Source organism: Aquarana catesbeiana, linkage group LG01 (genome assembly GCF_042186555.1).
Source record: "Aquarana catesbeiana isolate 2022-GZ linkage group LG01, ASM4218655v1, whole genome shotgun sequence".
Lineage (NCBI taxonomy): Eukaryota > Metazoa > Chordata > Amphibia > Anura > Ranidae > Aquarana > Aquarana catesbeiana.
The window spans coordinates 474,190,772-474,205,307 of record NC_133324.1 but is presented as its reverse complement, the minus strand read 5'-3'; the positions used below and the strand labels follow the sequence as shown (position 1 = coordinate 474,205,307).

The 14,536-nt window shown below is 43.2% G+C and overlaps 1 protein-coding gene across 1 annotated transcript in view; it reads left to right on the top strand.

The window, feature by feature from the left end:
* The window catches only part of DCAF10 (DDB1 and CUL4 associated factor 10), a 44,262-nt gene that overhangs the window by 16,974 nt on the left and 12,752 nt on the right, over nucleotides 1-14,536 (top strand). Inside the window, exons 4-5 of the mRNA XM_073591282.1 lie at nucleotides 732-934; nucleotides 13,369-13,482. Coding sequence (XP_073447383.1) covers nucleotides 732-934; nucleotides 13,369-13,482 — 317 coding nt within the window. The remainder of the gene's footprint in view (nucleotides 1-731; nucleotides 935-13,368; nucleotides 13,483-14,536) is intronic.

Genomic DNA, 14,536 nt, shown 5'->3' with positions numbered 1-14,536 from the left:
CAGTGGCTAGATCTCCATGCCTTACCATAGGTTCACTCTATGCGTTTTCATGGGCACAGCAGCCCATTCATTTGAAAAATGTAAAACACAGGAAAAAGGTCCCTGCACCTTTTCCAAAAATGCAGCAACTCGAAAACTGCGCAGTGCTGTGCGGTTTCCAGTGTGTGGGGGCGCCATTAGGATGAATAGCCTTAGTGTCAGGCACTGTTCCTACCCAGCCTAGCATTTTGGGTATTCTTCCTTTTTAATATGAATATTTCCTATAATATAAAATGTACAAATCTAAGATTATGAAGGTTGGGGCTGCTTTGAAAAGCTGCAAATAGTGCAGGAATCTTGCTACTGTAGTATCCAAGTAGGATTAAAAAAAATAAAAACAGACTTAACTAAAAACTCAGCTGTCAATTTTTGTCTGTGAGACTTTTTTTATCTTCACTGGTGATTTACATCTCCCTTTTATTCTGAGGGAAAAATAATAATTATCTTCAGGTAAAAAAGGTTGCATTTGGTAGTTAGGAATGCCCCAAGATGGTATCTCATAATAGTTGCACTTTGACTCTAGAAAAGCTATCTTTTTTTTTTTTTTTTTTTTTTTTTTTTATGGCATCTTTTTATTTTGAGGATGAAATGTACTGACATTTTACATGGGCAGGGTGTGTGTGTGTGTGTGTGTGTGTGTGTGTGTGTTTTAGTTGTAATACTCTTTTAAACACTGTTGCTTGTATTCACAGGTGTACAGAAGATGGTTGTCCACACAAAAAATTCTTTCACACTCGGTTTTTAATGCGGATGAGATTAACTCCTGATTGTTCAAAAATGTTAATTTCCACTTCCTCTGGATATCTGGTAATTTTACATGATTTAGACCTGACAAAATCCTTAGAGGTTGGTAGTTATCCTATCTTAAGAGCCAGGAGAACAGCTTCCACGTCAGGTAAATGGAATATAAAATATTTTGTCTACTTAAAACCAAATTCCACCCATAAGATTTGGCCGGAAGGTTTAATGTGCTGCTCTGATACAGTGAAGGCTCTAATGATGGAAAGCCTTCATCTCATGGCACAGATGTGAGAAGGTTAAGTAGTGCCACTGACCTATGTTCATTCTCCATATATTCCTGTGGAGGATCTAATCGAGTCATCTGTCACTTTGTGGTTGATTTTTCTTAATGGATATATGGAAAATCATCATGGCCTGTGACAGGGCATAGTCCTAACTGTGCCATCGGGGACCTGTAAAGCTTTAACATATACCTAAAAGAATCCTATAAGAATGGGAGTATCAGAGCTGCATTGTTTTGTTTTTAAAGGTGTAAAGTCCATGACTGTCATCCTGATCATGCTTCCCTATCTAAAAAGTAATTGAGCCAAAACAAGTATACAAGAAAGTAAATTGATCTTCTCGGAGTAGGTAGTTTTAGGATGACAACCATACAGCTGTCCTTACAAATGCATTTTAAATTGTTAGTCATTTACCAGTCCACCAAACTATATAAATAAATGGTAAATGGTCAAACTTCCTTGCTTTTACTGAGAGAGCTGGCAGGCTCCCTTTGGTAGCTTCTGAATGTTTGTCACGTGGTCTCTACTGATGGGGAGGACTAATTTGCTGGCAGAACCACTGATTAGTCAGATTAGCTTGAACACCAGACCCTAGCAGGCACATCAGCCTTTTTTTTTTTTTTTTTTTTTTTTTTTCTTCTTAACCACTTCAATACCAGGCACTTAGACACCTTCCCGCCCAGACCAATTTTCAGCTTTCAGCGCTGTCGCAATTTGAATGACAATTGCGCGGTCATGCTACACTGTACCCAAACAAATTTTTTATCATTTTGTTCCCACAAATAGAGCTTTCTTTTGGTGGTATTTGATCACCTCTGCGGTTTTTATTTTTTGCGCAACAAATAAAAAAAGACCGAAAATTTTGAAAAAAAAACAAGTTTTTCTTTGTTTCTGTTAAAATTTTTTTGTAAATAAGTACGTTTTCTTCTTCAATGACGGGCACTGATATGGCTGCACTGACGGGCACTGATACGGCGGCACTGATGGGCACTGATGAGGTGGCACCAATGAGGTGGCACTGATAGGTGGCACTGATGGGCACTGATAGGTGGCACTGGTATGCGGCAGTGATGGGCACTTATAGGTGGCACTGATGGGCACTTATAGGCGGCACTGATGGGCACTCATAGGTGGCATTGATGGGCACTCATAGGTGGCACTGATAGTTGGCACAGATGGGCATGGATGGGCACTGATAGATGGGCACTGATGGGCACGGATGGGCACTGACAGGTGGCATGAATGGACACCGATGGGTGGCACTGATGGCACTGCTTGTTTGCAGTGATGCCCCTAAGGGTGGCATTGCTGGGCATCACTGCAACATAATGGTGCCAATCAGTGCCCATCTGTGGGCACTGATTGGCACAGATTTGGCACACTGGGCACATGTGGATGGCCATGGGGTACATACCTGGCCATCCACATGTTGCCCCTTCCCTGGTGGTCCTAGTGGCGATCCCTGGTGGTCCAGTGTGGTGATCTGCGGGGGGGCTGTGCTGATAAACAATCAGCGCAGACCCCCCCCTGCCAGGAGAGCCGCCGATCGGCTCTCCTCTAATCGCGTCTGTCAGACGCGAGTGAGGAAGAGCCGATCAACGGCTCTTCCTATTGACAGCGTGATCAGCCGTGATTGGACACGGCTGATCACGTGGTAAAGAGCCTCCGCTGGAGGCTTTTTACCAAGATCAGTGTAGCGGTGTGTCAGACTGACACACCGCTCCACCGATCGCCGCGATGCGCGCCCCTGGGGGCGCGCTGCGGCATGTTATCCTGCTGGACGTCATATGACGTCCAGTCAGGATAACAGAACCACTTCCCTAACGTCAATCCGCTATAGGGCGGGCGGGAAGTGGTTAAAGGACCATTGTCATGATGCAATGATCCTACTTGGTACAAGCCTTTTTTTTTTTTATTACACGTTTACCTGCAGACCAAGCTGTCCATTGAAAATGATGGGTTGGGAAAAACTATAAGATGGCCAGGGCTGCTTTAGCATTTGCAGCAGCAGTTTAAAAAAGCAAAAGCAAAATATGATTAAAGATTAACTGCTTTAAAGAATAACTAAAGGCAAAACTTTTATTTTTAGTTTTGGATATAATGGAGAGGGATTAGAACCCCTGTCCGATTTTATTGCTGTCTGTGCCCTCATTAACCACTTCAGCCCCGGAAGGTTTTACCCCCTTCCTGACCAGAGCACTTTTTACAATTCGGCACTGCGTCGCTTTAACTGCTAATTGCGCGGTCATGCAATGCTGTACCCAAACGAAATTTGCGTCCTTTTCTTCCCACAAATAGAGCTTTCTTTTGATAGTATTTGATCACCTCTGCCGTTTTTATTTTTTGCGCTATACACGGAAAAAGACCGAAAATTTTGAAAAAAAATGATATTTTCTACTTTTTGTTCTAAAAAAAATCCAATAAACTCAATTTTAGTCATACATTTAGGCCAAAATGTATTCGGCCACATGTCTTTGGTAAAAAAAATGTCAATAAGTGTATATTTATTGGTTTGCGCAAAAGTTATAGCGTCTACAAACTAGGGTACATTTTCTGGAATTTACACAGCCTTTAATTTATGACTGCCTATGTCGTTTCTTGAGGTGCTAAAATGGCAGGGCAGTACAAAACCCCCACAAATGACCCCATTTTGGAAAGTAGACACCCCAAGGAATTTGCTGAGAGGCATGTTGAGCCCATTGAATATTCATTTTTTTTGTCCCAAGTGATTGAACAATGACAAAAAAAAAAAAAAAAAAAAAAAATTACAAAAAGTTGTCACTAAATGATATATTGCTCACACGGGCCATGGGCATATGTGGAATTGCACCCCAAAATACATTTAGCTGCTTCTCCTGAGTATGGGGATACCACATGTGTGAGACTTTTTGGGAGCCTAGCCGCGTACGGGGCCCCGAAAACCAATCACTGCCTTCAGGATTTCTAAGGGCGTACATTTTTGATTTTACTCCTCACTGCCTATCACAGTTTCGGAGGCCATGGAATGCCCAGGTGGCACAAACCCCCCCCAAATGACCCCATTTTGGAAAGTAGACACCCCAAGCTATTTGCTTTGAGGCATGTTGAGTCCATGGAATGTTTTATATTTTGACACAAGTTGCGGGAAAGTGACAAATTTTTTTTTTTTTTTTTTTTTTTTTTTGCACAAAGTTGTCACTAAATGATATATTGCTCACACAGGCCATGGGCATATGTGGAATTGCACCCCAAAATACATTTAGCTGCTTCTCCTGAGTATGGGGATACCACATGTGTGGGACTTTTTGGGAGCCTAGCCGCGTACGGGACCCCGAAAACCAATCACTGCCTTCAGGATTTCTAAGGGCGTACATTTTTGATTTTACTCCTCACTGCCTATCACAGTTTCGGAGGCCATGGAATGCCCAGGTGGCACAAACCCCCCCCAAATGACCCCATTTTGGAAAGTAGACACCCCAAGCTATTTGCTGAGAGGCATGGTGAGTATTTTGCAGCTCTCATTTGTTTTTGAAAATAAAGAAAGACGAGAAAAAAAAATTTTTTTTTTTCTTTTTTCAATTTTCAAAACTTTGTGACAAAAAGTGAGGTCTGCAAAATACTCACTATACCTCTCATCAAATAGCTTGGGGTGTCTACTTTCCAAAATGGGGTCATTTGGGGGGTTTTTTTGCCACCTGGGCATTCCATGGCCTCCGAAACTGTGATAGGCAGTGAAGAGTGAAATCAAAAATTTACGGCCTTAGAAAGCCTGAAGGCGGTGCTTGGTTTTCGGGGTCCCGTACGCGGCTAGGCTCCCAAAAAGTCCCACACATGTGGTATCCCCGTACTCAGGAGAAGCAGCAGAATGTATTTTGGGGTGTAATTTCACATATTCCCATGACATGTTTGAGCAATATATCATTTAGTGACAACTTTGCGCAAAAAAAAATAAAAAAAATAAAAAATTGTCTCTTTCCCGCAACTTGTGTCACAATATAAATTATTCCATGGACTCAACATGACTCTCAGCAAATAGCTTGGGGTGTCTACTTTCCAAAATGGGGTCATTTGGGGGGGTTTTGAACTGTCCTGGCATTTTATGCACAACATCTAGAAGCTTATGTCACACATCACCCACACTTCTAACCACTTGAAGACAAAGCCCTTTCTGACACTTATTGTTTACATAAAAAAATAATTTTTTTTTGCAAGAAAATTACTTTGAACCCCCAAACATTATATATTTTTTTTAAAGCAAATGCCCTACAGATTAAAATGGTGGGTGTTTCATTTTTTTTTTTTCACACAGTATTTGCGCAGCGATTTTTCAAACGCATTTTTTGGGGAAAAAACACACTTTTTTACATTTTAATGCACTAAAACACACTATATTGCCCAAATGTTTGATGAAATAAAAAAGATGATCTTAGGCCGAGTACATGGATACCAAACATGACATGCTTTAAAATTGCGCACAAACGTGCAGTGGCGACAAACTAAATACATTTTTAAAAGCCTTTAAAAGCCTTTACAGGTTACCACTTTAGATTTACAGAGGAGGTCTACTGCTAAACTTACTGCCCTCGATCTGACCTTCGCGGCGATACGTCACATGCATGGTGCAATTGCTGTTTACATTTGACGCCAGACCGACGCTTGCGTTCGCCTTAGCGCGAGAGCAGGGGGGACAGGGGTGCTTTTTTTTTTTTTTTTTTTTTTTTTTTCTTTATTATTATTATTTTTTTATCTTATTTTTAAACTGTTCCTTTCATTTTTTTTTTTTTTTTTAATCATTTTTATTGTTATCTCAGGGAATGTAAATATCCCCTATCATAGCAATAGGTAGTGACAGGTACTCTTTTTTGCAAAAATTGGGGTCTATTAGACCCTAGATTTCTCCTCTGCCCTCAAAGCATCTGACCACACCAAGATCGGTGTGATAAAATGCTTTCCCAATTTCCCAATGGCGCTGTTTACATCCGGCGAAATCTAAGTCATAAAATGCTCGTAGCTTCCGGTTTCTTAGGCCATAGAGATGTTTGGAGCCACTCTGGTCTCTGATCAGCTCTATGGTCAGCTGGCTGAATCACCGGCTGCATTTTCAGGTTCCCTGTTGAGACAGGAGAGCCAGAGAAAAACACGGAAGACGTTGGGGGGGGAGGGGCATTCCCTCCCACTGCTTGTAAAAGCAGTCTAGAGGCTAATTAGCCGCTAGGATTGCTTTTACATGAAAGCCGACCGCTGGCTGAAAAGAATGATACCAAGATGATACCTAAACCTGCAGGCATCATTCTGGTATAACCACTCAAAGTCGTGAATGGCGTACCTGAAGACAAAAAAATGGTTAACAATAAAGCACAGTAAACGGTAAGGTATAAAAAATTGCATACCTGAAAAGCAAACATGATAAAACATAATAACAATAAAACATTGCAGAATAGAATACAGTAAAAAAGAACAGAACAATAGAGAGAGAGAATAGAGAGAGAAAGAACAATAAAACGACAACTATTTTTTTTTTTATTTTATATTTTTGTATGTGTTTTTTTTTTTTTTTTACACTTTTTTTTGTAACTAACTTTTATAACTGTAACCGGTTCCAGGTTCGGGTCTCTCAAAATGCGATGGCATCTTGGGAGACCCTGTGAAAGTGTGTCCTAGTCTGTGGAATGCTGTACCCTACGCTAATACTCAACTAGTGCATGGTAGCGTTCAAAATATTCACCAATGCAAAGACCAGGATTGTCAGGACAGGAGGGACAATAATAGCGGGTGTCACGTCTATATCCGCGCTTGCTGCAGACACGACATCTTTTTTGGGGGGGTTCGTTGGGTAGGGGTACTCGGGAGGACATAAAGAAAATGCCTCTCATGCAGCCGACTGCATTTGATTGGGGATGTGAATGGGGGAAGTACGGGCGCTGCAGAAGTGGTGGGTTCCCAATTAGGATTGGCGAATGCAGCAGGAAGGGCACTATGGGCACGACGGGCCTGTGTTTGTCTTCTTGGTGGCAGCGGGACACTACTTGTGCTTGCCACCTCACCAGCTTGAACTGCACTTATGGGACTCGCCACGTCACCAAGTGTTACTGCAGTGCTGGTTTGACTACGACCGGGGTGTACTAGGCCGCTGGTGCTTGCCAGTTCACCAAAACGCTACCAAAAAAACTGTTAGCGATCGCAAGGATCAGGCCTGACTCTGCGAACGCTGCAGTTATGTGTTTAGTGTTTTGTAAGTGACAGTGATCGATCGATACTGCACTTGGGTGGGCTGGGCTGGGCCGGGCGGAGGGGCAAAACGCAGGTGCTAGCAGGTATCTGGGCTGATCCCGCTAACACTGCGTTTGTGGGAACCCTAAACTGCTGGGGACGCTAGTATAGATCTGATCGGATCAGATATTGATCCGATCAGATACTATACCACTAAGGGAGGCGTATGCTGCGTGCGTGGGTGTTAGCGGTACTGGCGCTAACCTGACGCTGCCTGGGGCTGGTGCTTGCCAGTTCACCAAAACGCTACCAGAAAAACTGTTAGCGATCTCAGGGATCAGGCCTGACTCTGCGAACGCTGCAGTTATGCGTTTAGTGTTTTGTAAGTGACAGTGATCGATCGATACTGCACTTGGGTGGGCCGGGCAGAGGGGCAAAACGCAGGTGCTAGCGGGTATCTGGGCTGATCCCGCTAACACTGCGTTTTTGGGAACCCTAAACTGCTGGGGACGCTAGTATAGATCTGATCGGATCAGATATTGATGCGATCAGATACTATACCACTAAGGGAGGCGTATGCTGCGTGCGTGGGTGTTAGCGGTACTGGCGCTAATCTGACGCTGCCTGGGGCGACGCATATCACCGCCGGGCGATCAGGGGGCTAAACCTTTATTCGGTAATAAACGGCGGGTGCCCTGACACTATAAAAAATAAACAAACTAACCAGCGTCACCCGTAACGGTTATACGGTGATCAGTGGTGAAAGGGTTAACTAGGGGGCAATCAAGGGGTTAAAACCTTTATTAGATAGTATATGGGGGTCCCTGACACTATAAAACGCTGACGGCGAACCTAAATATTTACGTCTCTAACTAGCGTCACCAGCGACACTAATACAGCGATCAGAAAAATGATCGCTTAGTGACACTGGTGACAGGGGGTGATCAAGGGGTTAAAACTTTATTAGGGGGGGTTAGGGGGGTATCCTAGACCTACAGGGGGGTAATACTCACTGCCCTAACACTGTAACTGTCACAAACTGACACTATGCAGTAATCAGAAAAAAAAAAAAAAAAAAATACTGCTAATGTCAGTTTGTGACAGGGGGGGGGTGATTGGGGGGGGATCGGGGGGCGATCGGGGGGGGATCGGGGGTGTAAAGTATGCCTGGCATGTTCTACTGTGTGTGTTTGTGTTGTGTGCACTTACATGTCTTCTCTCCTCGGCGCTGGACGGAAACTGCCAGACCGAGGAGAGATGACATCACATCCTCTGCCTGTGTGAAACTACACACAGGCAGAGGAGGATTCCCATTGGCTGGGAGCGATCGCGAGGGGGGGGCCACGATCGGATGGTCTCCCCCTCGCCTCCCGACGCTCCCAGTCAGATGCCGCCCGCGGGAGGCAGATCACGTACAGGTACGTGATTCTGCCTGCCCGTGCCATTCTGCCGACGTATATATACGTTAGGCGGTCGGCAAGTGGTTAAGGAGATTCAACCTCTCTATTTGTCCTGTTTACCATTAAAAGTGACAGTAAAGGAGAAAATCCCAAATTTGGAGTTGTCCCCAGAAAAGTAATAGAGGTAAAATCTTCCAATGGGGACACTAGTTCTAGTGACCTGAGGGTCCCCAAGAAATTCCCTTCATTTGCAGGGATTTCCTCTCACTTTCTGTTTGGCTATGACACAGGAAGTGAAGGTAAATTTCCTCAATGAGACACAGATGGTGGAAAAAAATATGGCAGGGGTTGTAAGGGGGTTCCCTTACACTATCCAAAATTAAAAAAAAAAAAAAAAGTTTTGCCTATAGTTCTACTTTGAGCACCCTTAGCAGTGTTTTAGCGATCTGTAGTTTTTTATGATCAGTGGTCTGATCACCAAAAAAGTTTTCCTAGAAAGTTGAAAGTACTAAAATTGGTGGCTCCAGAAATTCCTACCAGGTTGAACTATAGACAGACATAAATACACAGTTGAAAATCATATGTGAGCTGTTATTACTAAAGACCTCTGCCACACTACACTGTCTAATCACTCTTCTGCTCCAGCTTTACTGAATTACAGATACTTATGCAGCATACAGTATATGTATTGCCGTTGTGTATTTAGCTGTTTACCTGGAGTGCTTCATTATTATGTAGGTAACACTGGTCACCTATGTCATTCTTTAACCACTTCCCGCCCGGCTTATAGCAGAATGATGGCCTGGGAAGTGGTTCAGTTATCCTGACTGGACGTCCTATAACGTCCAGCAGGATAACGTCCCAGCGCGCGCCGATCGTGGCGTATCAGTTTAACACGCCGCATCTCCGATTGTGGTAAGAAGCCTCTGACAGAGGCTTCTTACCATGTGATCAGCTGTGACCAATCGCAGTTGATCATCTCGTGAACCAGGAAGGGCTGGTAAACTGCATTCCTCGGTTCTTGCTGTAAGGGAGAGCCAATCGGCGTCTCTCCCTGTCAGAGGGGGGTCTGTGCTGATAATCAGCACAATGATTAACAGAACAGCCCCCTCAGATGTGCTACCATAGCTGCCAGTCAGTGCCCCATAAAAAAACAGATGACAGTGCCCATATCAGTGCCCATCACAGTGCCCAGCAGTAAAACCTGTCAGTACCTCATAATCAATGCCACCTGTTAGTTCCAATCAGTACTGCCCATCAGTCGCCAGTCAGTGCCTATTGGTTCCCATCAGTACTGCTTATTAGTGCCAACCCATCAGTGCCCTTCGGTGAAGGAGAAAAACAAATTTTATAATCGAAACAAAGAAACTTTTTTTTTTTTTTTTTTTAATTTTGGTCTTTTTTCGTTTGTTTAGCAAAAAATAAAAACCGCAGAGGTGATCAAATGCCACCAAAAGAAAGGTCTATTTGTGGGAACAAAATTTAAAAAATTTTGTTTGGGTACAGTGTAGCATGACCGCGCAATTGTCATTTAAAGTGTGACAGCGCTGAAAGCTGAAAATTGTCCTGGGCGGAAGGGGAGAAAGTGCCAGGTATTGAAGTGGTTAAAAATATTTTTATATATGCATAGGGTATATGCAGAGGCGGACTGACCACTCGGGCACTGCCCGAGGGCCCCATGCTACTAAGGGGCCCCATGAGGGTTGCCAGCCTCAATAAAACCAGGGACAGTATGTAAAAATCATTTTTTTTTTTTTTTTTTTTTTTTTAAATCCCAAGATTATGACTGCCCCACCTCTCCAGTACCTTTTCCGTGTGTATTCTGTGTGTGTGTATATTGTGTGTCTGTGTGTGTATACTGTGTGGCCCCATAATCTCTTCCTATTGCCCGGGGGCCCCATAATCTCTTCCTATTGCCCGGGGGCCCCATAATCTCTTCCTATTGCCCGGGGGCCCCATGAGTTGTCAGTCCGCCCCTGGGTATATGCCAAAACTGTCCCCGAGTTTAAGGTGTCTGGTGTGTTTGTTTTCACAATATATATTCAAATTACAACTGAACTTGGAATATTTGCTATCGTATATTAAAAAAAAAAATTAAAAAAAAAGGTAATTGATCCTAAGAAGTACCCTGGAAAGTGAACAGACACTCTTGTGCCTTCAGCCTCGTAACAATATATCTGTATTGTGAGATCTAAGGCCCTGCTGACCCTGACTACTAGTCTCAGGAGTGAGATTTTGTGATACCACTACTTTGCTGTTCACTGTTCTCATTGCTGGAGTCTCTGGCATGAGGAAGCAAAAGCCCTGCCTCTACACAAAGATATACACACAGTGTGAAACAAGGCGGTAATGTAGTACTTATTGCCTTCTGAAGCACTTGTTATCTTTTGTGTGCTTTCCAACCTACATATATGGTATCTGTTGATATATATTCCAGTGTTAAACAAGGGTATCCTATCTGCTCGATAATATTTATGTGATGTCATACTTAGCATTGTGTAAAGGGAAAGTATATTTATGTAAGAAGTGAGTTATTGCAGTGTTTTTCTGAAAGTAGATTTACAATAAGTTTCAATTACCTCAATGTATTCAATCTTGTATTTCCACATGATGGCCAGGCAACTAGCATTTTTATGAAGTAGACAGCCTTTACATTTTTTTCTTAGCACAGGTTTCCTTCAACACCGTTTCCTAGAAAGAAAGGAACTTTTATGCAAAGGGAAGGGTCATATACAGTATCTCACAAAAGTGAGTACACCTCTCACATTTTTGAAAATATTTTATTACGTCTTCATGTGACAACACTGACAAATGACACTTTGCTACAATGTAAAGTAGTGAGTGTACAGCTTGTATACCAGTGTAAATTTGCTGTCCCCTCCAAATAACTCAACACACAGCCATTAATGTCTAAACCGCTGACAACAAAAGTGAGTACACCCCTAAGTGAAAATTTCCAAATTGGGCCCAAAGTGTCAATATTTTGTGTGGCCACCATTATTTTTCTGCACGGCTTTAACCCTTTTGGGCATGGAGTTCACCAGAGCTTCACAGGTTGCCACTGGAGTCCTCTTCTCTTCTACTCCTCCATGACGACATCACGGAGCTGGTGGATATTAGAGACCTTACGCTCCTCCACCTTCCATTTGAGGATGCCCCACAGATGCTCAATAGGTTTTAGGTCTGAAGACATGCTTGGCCAGTCCATCGCCTTTACCCTCAGCTTCATTAGCAAGGCAGTGGTAGTCTTGGAGGTGTGTTTGAGGTCATTATCATGTTGGAATACTGCCCTGCGTCCCAGTCTCCGAAGAGAGGGGATCATGCTCTGTTTCAGTATGTCACAGTACATGTTGGCATTCATGGTTCCCTCAATGAACTGTAGCTCCCCAGTGTGGGCAGCACTCATGCAGCCCCAGACCATGACACTCCCACCACCATGCTTGACTGTAGGCAAGACACACTTGTCTTTGTACTCCTCACCTGGTTGCCGCCACACACGCTTGACACCATCTGAACCAAATAAGTTTATCTTGGTCTCATCCCATCACAGGACCTAGTTCCAATAATCCATGTCCTTAGTCTGCTTGTCTTCAGAAAACTGTTTGTGGGCTTTCTTGTGCATTATCTTTAGAAGAGGCTTCCCTCTGGGATGACAGCTATGCAGAACAATTTGATGCAGTGTGCGGCATATGGTCTGAGCACTGACAGGCTGACCCCCCCCCCCACCCCTTCAACCTCTGCAGCAATGCTGGCATCACTCATACGTCTATTTCCCAAAGACAACCTCTGGATATGACGTGCACTCAGCTTCTTTGGTTGACCATGGCGAGGCCTGTTCTGAGTGGAGCCTGTTCTGAGTGGAACCTGTCCTGTTAAACCACTGTATGGTCTTGGCCACCATGCTGCAGCTCAGTTTCAGGGTCTTGGCAATCTTCTTATAGCCTAGGCCATCTTTATGTAGAGCAACAATTCTTTTTTTTCAGATCCTCAGAGAGTTCTTTGCCATGAGGTGCCATGTTGAAATTCCAGTGACCAGTGTGAGAGCAATAACACCAAATTTAACACACTTGCTCCCCATTCACATCTGAGACCTTTGTAACACTAACGAGTCGCATGACACCAGGGAGGGAAAATGGCTAATTGGGCCCAATTTGGACATTTTCACTTAGGGGTGTACTCACTTTTGTTGCCAGCGGTTTAGACATTAATGGCTGCTGTGTTCAATTATTTTGAGGGGACAGCAAATTTACACTGTTATACAAGCTGTACACTCACTATTTTGTAGCAAAGTGTAATTTCTTCAGTGTTGTCACATGAAAAGATCTATAATATATTTACAAAAATGTGAGGGGTGTACTCACTTTTGTAAGATACTGTACAAATATAGCCTAAAGTACCTTTATCTGGGTAAAATAATGCATTCATAAAAAAATGGATTATAAAAATGATATTGCTTGCTCCTACTGAGAGAGAGGGTGGCCACAAATGGCCCCTATATCACTTTAATCTAAGAACCCCATAATGGGTGTAGTGCAATGGTCATTACATTACAATCCATTGTAACAAGATGGTTGCATACTGAGGTATTACAAGCTATTTTTAGAGCATTCTACCGGTGTTTGTGAGACCCAATGTATTCAACCTGAATTGTATTATTAGCCATGCACTGGATTGACTAGTAACTGTCAATGCTGATTTTGATTATCTATTATCCACAGACGTGACCACTTCACCCACATCTTCTGACACAAGGTCGCCTAATTCTCCAAGTCATCACAGTGAATTGGGCTGCCTATTTGAAAAACATAATTTGCGGGCTTTACAGAGAGAAGGTATGTGCTATTGTGACCCCGTTGAGTTGTACAATCTGCACATTCCCATTGGTCAGAATATACTGTCCTGTAGGAATAGATACTCTCTGCACTTGAGCAGACTTAGGGGTTCACTGTCAGAAAATGTGTGATCCTAGTTTGAAATGTTTTGGTGAATTAAATGTATTAACTTTTTACTATACAGTGAGGAGTGGTGTTGCAGTTTTCAGTTTTCAGCCTTCACATGGTGTAGGATACAGGAATGATCAGCTATATCCTTGCTTGGGCAGAGTGATTCTTGTAGCCCATCTATCATACTTAATCGGGGCTATGGTACACCCATCAAAAGCCATTAATATTCTGCCATTCTTACTCTGAATGGTCTAGGGTTGTTAGTGGTGTACCCCAAGGTTCAGGATTGGGACCCTTACTTTTGAATACCTTTTTTATAAATGATATAGGGTCTGGGACTAAAAGTACTATTTCAGTCTTTGCAGATGACACCAAGCTATGCAATGGAAAACTGCCCTTAAAGGGTGTCTCCAAATTACAAGCAGACCTCAATGCACTGTTTAATTGGGCAGCAACTATGTGGCAAAAGGTGTGATGTTTATAAATGTAAAGTTATGCACTTGGGGACTAAGAATATGCATGCATCATACATACTAGGGGGAGTACAACTGGGGGAATTCACAGTGGAGAAGGATCTGGGGGTTTTGGTAGATCATAAGCTTAATAATAGCATGCAATGTCAAGCTGTGGTTTCCAAAACAGTGTATTTGGGAATTAGAGGTACGCCTGCTATTGTTGTCGGAACAGCCTCTTGACAAACATCCACTTCTTCCATTCTGATTTTGAGTATATCCCTCCAACTTTTCCCAGGCGCTCCCCTTGACAACAAACTTGTTTTTAAATTGTCTCTTGTATGCCCCCTGCAGTCATAGATACGGTGCAGCCCGATCTGCCTCCAGCTGGGGTGTTCCTTGTTAGGCCTCGCCCCAGGTGTTTGGTTCTCAGATCTTTATTGTTGCTACAGGCTCACATCATTCCCTGAAGAAGCCAATGTCTTGGCGAA